Genomic DNA, 8,392 nt, shown 5'->3' with positions numbered 1-8,392 from the left:
ATGTTACTTCTTATATTTCTGAATAGACACTGGATCCTTCTTACTTTTTTTATTTTTTTTTTTTTGTAAACATTTGTTTGACTATACAGTTGGCGATAACTTTCGGAAATTAACTATAACTCGTACGACCGATTACCTAATTAGGAAATAACTACATGAATGGTAATAAATTTAGGAAATAGATACAATTATTTCTTAAATGTCCAATTATGTAATTAGGAAGAATATCTTCATAAATAGTTACTAAAAAGTAATTACGTAAATGGTAATAAATTCCAAAGCATTTGTCCAGAGGGCAGTGGTTTTACGGGGGCAATTTTCCCGGGGGCAGTTGTCGGGGGGCAGTTGTCCAAAATCCATATATAGTATCCAATGGAGCACGAAGGAACACATACTTGAGAATATCCTTATATCCATGGTAGAAAGGTAAGTGAAACAGGGACCTGGAACAAGTACTTTCATAGTACTCTACATTTTCAAGTTCACACTGAATATAAAAGGAGTTGACAGGCCTTTATATACAAAAAGAGGGGGCGGGGTTACAATTTATTAATCTGGGTGGCGTGTTCTTTAAGCAAAAGAGATAAGGAAAGAGGATCAAAATAATCCTGGATGGAGACTTAAATTCCTTGTTGACGTGTCTTTGATAAAGATGGACTCCAACAGATTCCCTTTTCAGTGATCTTTGACCTTGCAGATTGTCTAGGAATTACCCCAGTTAATGGCATGGCCTGTCTTAAGACAGAGGAAGCCATATTTTTCCAGAAGTATTTTGCCATATCTAATGACACATCTTCTCAATCCCCAAATGGAAACTAGCCTACTAAGCTCACAATGAGCAATCCTGCGGATTGTAGGAAAGAGTGCTTAGGATCTCAGTAAAAAACAAAAGCAAGACTTAAAACGACTCTTTACCAACACATCACCGTTTGAACTTTTCGTACCCAGCATCGCAGACGCATTCGTAACTGCCGGGTGTGCTCTGGCAGTGGGAGTTTGGACCACATGGATTGCTGTCACATACATCTGGCAAAATTAGAAAATCATGTAAATACCAAACAAAGACAGAGAGAGAAGAGAGAGAGAGAGAGAGAGAGAGAGAGAGAGAGAGAGAGAGAGAGAGAGCACAGTGATAAGACCAGTGTTAATGTATGGAGCAGAAACATGGGTTCTAAGAAGACAAGAGGAAGTAAAGCTTGAGAGAACAGAGATGAGAATGCTGAGGAGGATTATGGGAATATCGCTGCTTGAGAGATTGGAAAATGATGAAATAAGAGAAGGGCTGGCTTAGTAAAGATTACAGAGGTGATAAGAGAGCCACGATTGAGATGGTATATAGGCATGTGTTGAGGATGGATGACAAGGAGGGAGTGAAGAGGTCTTGGGAGGAATATGTTAGAGGAAGAAGATCGAGCGAGAGACAGAGAGTTAGATAGTGAAGGGAAATGCATAAATAAATAAGAAGTTCACTGCAGGTGTGCATCACACAGAGGATATCATAAACAGTTAAAATAACTGGAACAGAAAAAGGTATTAGAAAAAATACTTAACAACCCTCACATTTATGACCATATTTTTGTACCGTCTCGCCGTGTCAACTCACAATCCACAATCCATTCTTAGGAAGCACTGCACGTGATTCCACAGAAACCTCTCAAGAAGAATTTAAACACAATGTACACATGTACAAAACCTCTCCTAGTATGATGTTATTGACAGACACGTAACGAGTTCATCACGTGGAAGATTCCTGACGCACGGCGCTTCATCTTTTTACTGGTAACTTAGAAGAAGATTCCAAAATAACAGGTTTCCTACAGTCTAGTTCCTAGGGATTCATAATCGACCTCACTGAAAAAGTAAAATCTACCTTTCACTAGTTCCGCCCATCGGAACAAACTTCCGCACAAACCTTCCGTTCGGAACACACCCATTAGAGACTTCCATTGAGGGGAAATTCCGTGACATCCCCAAGGTCAATGTTTAAGGTTGGTCAGATCTTGCAGGCGAAGAATGTTTCTCTTGTCTTTGTGAGAGGCCAGTGATGGCGATTAGCGTTTGGAGAATGTAGCATCGACAAAGATGTTTCGACACACTCGCTTGTCTGATCTCCTGATCTGAGATTCTGCTATCATTTTCACAGGACAGCCAAATATGTTGCTACCTCAGTCTATGCACTGAATTAATTATAAAATATCTTCCCTATACTTAACATGCGCTCGGCCCACCTACCATGGTTGACCTCGTTCAAGCATAGTTCATCTAAAATGGGCAAAAAAAAAAAAAAAAAAAAAAAAACTAACACCGAGGTGGGCCATAAAAAAAAAATCTACAGTAGAAATATGAAAGTTGTTTTGTCTTTTGGGCAGCTAATGTTATCATATTCCCACAAATCATAAATTCCATGAATATTAAGTTCAGTTCTTTCCAATATATTCTTCATATCTAGAATTCGACGATTTTAAGCTCCTGGATGGCCTGTGGTTGCACAAGGCCCTGTTGATTGTGGTGCTTGCGAATCCTTAATGTAGAAAAAGACACCACTAAACGAAATATGGGGACTGAAATCAGCCACCTATCATCATCCAACAAGGCCCTTTTCCGTCCTCTCGAGGAGACGAAGGGGCGAAGACAGACCTGGAGGCTTGTAAATAATAGGTAGAAAGCCCCCCATCATTAGACTGCATCCATCATGAAGGCACACCCATGAAGAACCGATGTATACCGTAAGTCGGTCATGTCGTTGGTCAATAAAAACAAGACTCAACTCCACAACTAACAATCCGTCACTGCAAAACATAACTGTCACAAAAACAGCTTGTAAGAATTGTCTCCAAACCCAACAGCTACTAACTGAAAAATTGCTCATCTAACACTACCAAAAGAAAACCAGCATGCTAAAACCGATATGATAAAAAAAGAAACTTATGAACAAACTTCTGCCTAACAAAAAAAACAAATGGCTGACTCACCAAACATTCCCAGCCCTAAAAAGACACTTGTGAGATGTAATCTCACAGAGTCATAAGTAACCAGTAAAATCACAGCATATATCACAAAAGAAATCAAGTATCCTCTGAATAAAAAAAACCACATCACATTTAGAAAAAAAAAATAGCCACTTCTAAATCACAATAAAAACCCAAACTAGTCAATTACAATCCAATATCAAAATTTCTCTCTAAGAAAAAAAAAATATATATATATGCATATATATATATATATATATATTATATATATATATATATATATATATATATAATGGTATCAGAACAACTGTCCCCGGGACAACTGCCCCCCGACAACTGCTCCCGGGAAAATTGCCTCCGTAGGACTACTGCCCCGGGAAAATTGCCCCCGTAAAACCACTGGATAATTGCCCCTGACAAATTTAAAAAATAATTGTAGCTATTTCTGGAATTTATTACCATTTACGTAATTACTTTATAGTAATTTCCTGAGTAACTATTTAAGAAAAAAATTCTTCATAGAAAAATGGTAGTAAATACGAACAATTAATGTTTTATTATTATTAATAAAAATACATAAGAACTATTGAAACCAATGTTTTATTAATGTTAATAAAAATACATGTTTTAGAAAGATAACATTATATACTAAAATTTGTACATAGATAAGTTGCAAAAGTATTGAAAAAGGATTTAAAAACTGGAATTTTAAATGGTGGGCTATGTATCTCAAAAATTCCAATCCAATACTCGCTGTTCTCAAAGTCTTGCACAATGTTTGCTATTCTTATGCTAGAATCCTGATAGCGTTTCCGCTTAGGAGGTACTGGATGCCCAGCAAGTATTTGATTGATTATGACGCTGGATAGTGCCTGTTCTCTCTTCAACACCCCCAGAAATTTCCATATATTTGGATGAAATGACGTAAAGCTTGCTTGCATATGGTTATGCCAGCCTTCTAAGGCGTTGTTTGTTCGAGGTAAATCTTCAACAACACGAGTATACATACTCCACATGCTTACAGGGAAACGTGGCTGTCTCCTTGTATGTCGACGTCTTCTGCCGATATATGTATCCTCAAAATAATCTATTATAGCATCAGCCTCAGGTGGCAACGTCTCTTGTAGTTTCTCAAACGCTTCAATAACTTTTTCTGGGGGAACAAATGCTAAAGCAGGAATCATACGTATTTGCAGGGAAAAATCGGCGTCGGTTTGGTATTTAGTTTGGAGAACTTAATTTTGCACCTTACGGTATATGCTTTGAGATAAGTGGTAAAAACATCCTTTAACGTTTACGTTGGGGAAGATCTCTTCAATAGCACTCCTAGCAGCTTGTTCAAAGTCTATTAGGAAGGTCTTGGGATTAAGTCTAGGGTTTATAGTGATTTTGATTGTGGTAGATATCTTCATATGTTGCTTGTTGTTTATTTGGTAGCAGAACATACACACACGGAATAACTCTTACAGAAGTTAAGCAATGAATAGTGTATAATTGGTAAAATAACTCTGGTACAATCTTAAAGGTACCGTCTCCAAACCAATTATCTGATTTCTCCAGAAGGCTAATGTTTGTTGGTGTTGAAAATAAAAGGAGACGCTGCTCAATCAATCCACTCTCATAAAGAAGAAAATCTTCACCACTAGAAGTTTTCTTGTACTCGGAAGGAATGACCATGTCTGATAGGCTTGATGGGATGGGATGAGGAGCATCAGCAGCTTGTTTGTAGCGCCTTATTGCACGACGAATATGTCTCACCGGTGGTTGTTGAGTTGCAGCACCACTTGATATCGACTCTCAACTGTTTGGGAAATTATTTGCTGTGCAGTCTCTTCGGTAGCAATAGATTTAGCCTTTATTTCCTGTTGTACTAACAGGACTTCACGGCGGGGTTGGTCAACAGCATGGGTGTGATCATTTACTTGGCCAACTACTTCATTTTCACAAACTTTTATTTTCGCTTTACAGTTATTATGGCGGCGTTTTTCACATTCATAAGATGTAACATTATTTGCCAATTCCTTCTGCTTCACATAGATGTATCCTTCGTAAATAAGCTTCATTTTTCCACGTTCACCTCGGACGAACTCCATGATGGGTGATGTTACTTCTTATATTTCTGAATAGACACTGGATCCTTCTTACTTTTTTTTTTTTTTTTTTTTTTTTTTTTTTTTTTTTTTTTGTAAACATTTGTTTGACTATACAGTTGGCGATAACTTTCGGAAATTAACTATAACTCGTACGACCGATTACCTAATTAGGAAATAACTACATGAATGGTAATACATTTAGGAAATAGATACAATTATTTCTTAAATGTCCAATTATGTAATTAGGAAGAATATCTTCATAAATAGTTACTAAAAAGTAATTACGTAAATGGTAATAAATTCCAAAGCATTTGTCCAGAGGGCAGTGGTTTTACGGGGGCAATTTTCCCGGGGGCAGTTGTCGGGGGGCAGTTGTCCAAAATCCATATATAATATCCAATGGAGGACGAAGGAACACATACTTGAGAATATCCTTAAATCCATGGTAGAAAGGTAAGTGAAAAAGGGGCCTGGAACAAGTACTTTCATAGTACTCTACATTTTCAAGTTCACACTGAATATAAAAGGAGTTGACAGGCCTTTATATACAAAAAGAGGGGGCGGGGTTACAATTTATTAATCTGGGTGGCGTGTTCTTTAAGCAAAAGAGATAAGGAAAGAGGATCAAAATAATCCTGGATGGAGACTTAAATTCCTTGTTGACGTGTCTTTGATAAAGATGGACTCCAACAGATTCACTTTTCAGTGATCTTTGACCTTGCAGATTGTCAAGGAATTACCCCAGTTAATGGCATGGCCTGTCTTAAGACAGAGGAAGCCATATTTTTCCAGAAGTATTTTGCCATATCTAATGACACATCTTCTCAATCCCCAAATGGAAACTAGCCTACTAAGCTCACAATGAGCAATCCTGCGGATTGTAGGAAAGAGTGCTTAGGATCTCAGTAAAAAAGCAAGACTAAAACGACTCTTACCAACACAATCACCGTTGACTTTTTCGTACCCAGCATCGCAGACGCATTCGTAACTGCCGGGTGTGCTCTGGCAGTGGGAGTTTGGACCACATGGATTGCTGTCACATACATCTGGCAAAATTAGAAAATCATGTAAATACCAAACAAAGACAGAGAGAGAGAGAGAGAGAGAGAGAGAGAGAGAGAGAGAGAGAGAGAGAGAGAGAGAGAGCACAGTGATAAGACCATGTATATGTAGGAGCAGAACATGGTTCTAAGAAGACAAGAGGAAGTAAAGCTTGAGAGAACAGAGATGAGAATGCTGAGGAGGATTATGGGAATATCGCTGCTTGAGAGATTGGAAAATGATGAAATAAGAAGAAGGCTGGCTTAGTAAAGATTACAGAGGTGATAAGAGAGCCACGATTGAGATGGTATATAGGCATGTGTTGAGGATGGATGACAAGGAGGGAATGAAGAGGTCTTGGGAGGAATCTCTTAGAGGAAGAAGATCGAGAGAGAGACAGAGAATTAGATAAAGTGAAGGGAAATGCATGAAAAAATAAGAAGTTCACTGCAGCTGTGCGTCACACAGAGGATATCATAAACAGTTTAAAATACTGGAAAGAAAAGGTATTAGTAAAAATACTTAACAACCCTCACCTTTATGGCCATTTTTGTACCGTCTCGCCGTGTCACCTCACAATCCACAATCCATTCTTAGGAAGCACTGCACAGTGATTCCACAGAAACCTCTCAAGAAGAATTTAACACAATGTACACATGTACAAACTCTCCTAGTATGATGTTATTGACAGACACGTAACGAGTTCATCACGTGGGAAGATTCCGTGACGGCGCTTCATCTTTTTACTGGTAACTTAGAAGAAGATTCCCAAAATAACAGGTTTCCTACAGTTTAGTTCCTTGGGATTCATAATCGACCTGTTTGAAAAAGTAAAATCTACCTTTCACTAGTTCCGCCCATCGGAACAAACTTCCGCACAAACCTTCCGTTCGGAACACACCCATTAGAGACTTCCATTGCAGGGAAATTCCGTGACATCCCCAAGGTCAATGTTTAAGGTTGGTCAGATCTTGCAGGCGAAGAATGTTTCTCTTGTCTTTGTGAGAGCCAGTGATGGCGATTAACGTTTGGAGGAATGTAGCATCGACAAAGATGTTTCGACACACTCGCTTGTCTGATCTCCTGATCTGAGATTCTGCTATCATTTTCACAGGACAGCCAAATAGTTTGCTACCTCAGTCTATGCTGAACTGAATTAATAAAATATCTTCCCTATACTTAACATGCGCTCGGCCCCACCTACCATGGTTGACCTCGTTCAAGCATAGTTCATCTAAAATGCAAAAAAAAAAAAAAAAAAAAAAAAAAAAAAAAAAAAAAAAAAACACGAGGTGGGCCCAATAATCTACAGTAGAAATATGAAAGTTGTTTGTCTTTTGGGCAGCTAATGTTTATCATATTCCCACAAATCATAAATTCCATGAATATTAAGTTCAGTTCTTTCCAATATATTCTTCATATCTTGAATTCGACGATTTTAAACTCCTGGATGGCCTGTGGTTGCACAAGGCCCTGTTGATTGTGGTGCTTGCGAATCCTTAATGTAGAAAAAGACACCACTAAACGAAATATGGGGACTGAAATCAGCCACCTATCATCATCCAACAAGGCCCTTTTCCGTCCTCTCGAGGAGACGAAGGGGCGAAGAAAGACTGGAGGCTGTAAATATAGGTAGAAAGACCACCCATCATTAGACTGCATCCATCATGAAGGCACACCCATGAAGAACCGATGTATACCGTAAGTCGGTCATGTCGTTGGTCAATAAAAACAAGACATCAACTCCACAACTAACAATCCGTCACTGCAAAACATAACTGTCACAAAACAGCTTGTAAGAATTGTCTCCAAAACCCAAAACATCACTAACTGAAAAATTGCTCATCTAACACTACCAAAAGAAAACCAGCATGCTAAAACCAGATATAATAAAAAAACTTATGAACAAACTTCTGCCTAACAAAAAAACAAATGGCTGAACTCACCAAACAATTCCCAAACCCTAAAAAGACACTTGTGAGATGTAATCTCACAGAGTCATAAGTAACCAGTAAAATCACAGCATATATCACAAAAGAAATCAAGTATCCTCTGAATAAAAAAAACCACATCACATTTAGAAAAAAAAAATAGCCACTTCTAAATCACAATAAAAACCCAAACTAGTCAATTACAATCCAATATCAAACTTTTTCTCTAAGAAAAAAAAAATATATATATGTATATATATATATACACATATATATATATATATATATATATATATATATATATATATATATATATATATATATATATGAATATCCAATGGAGGACGAAGGAACACAT

At 37.7% G+C, this 8,392-nt stretch overlaps 1 protein-coding gene across 1 annotated transcript in view; it reads right to left on the bottom strand.

Annotated features, from left to right (window-relative positions):
* Positions 1-922: 922 nt before the first annotated feature.
* LOC135215922 (fibrillin-2-like) overlaps positions 923-8,392 on the bottom strand; it is a 36,417-nt gene continuing 28,947 nt past the window's right edge. Inside the window, exons 6-7 of the mRNA XM_064250877.1 lie at positions 5,998-6,108; positions 923-1,026 (exon numbers count right to left, since the gene is read on the bottom strand). Coding sequence (XP_064106947.1) covers positions 923-1,026; positions 5,998-6,108 — 215 coding nt within the window. The remainder of the gene's footprint in view (positions 1,027-5,997; positions 6,109-8,392) is intronic.

This window comes from Macrobrachium nipponense, chromosome 5 (genome assembly GCF_015104395.2).
Source record: "Macrobrachium nipponense isolate FS-2020 chromosome 5, ASM1510439v2, whole genome shotgun sequence".
Classification (NCBI taxonomy): Eukaryota; Metazoa; Arthropoda; class Malacostraca; order Decapoda; family Palaemonidae; genus Macrobrachium; species Macrobrachium nipponense.
The sequence above is the reverse complement of the archived record's forward strand: the minus strand, read 5'-3'. Positions and strand labels throughout refer to the sequence as shown.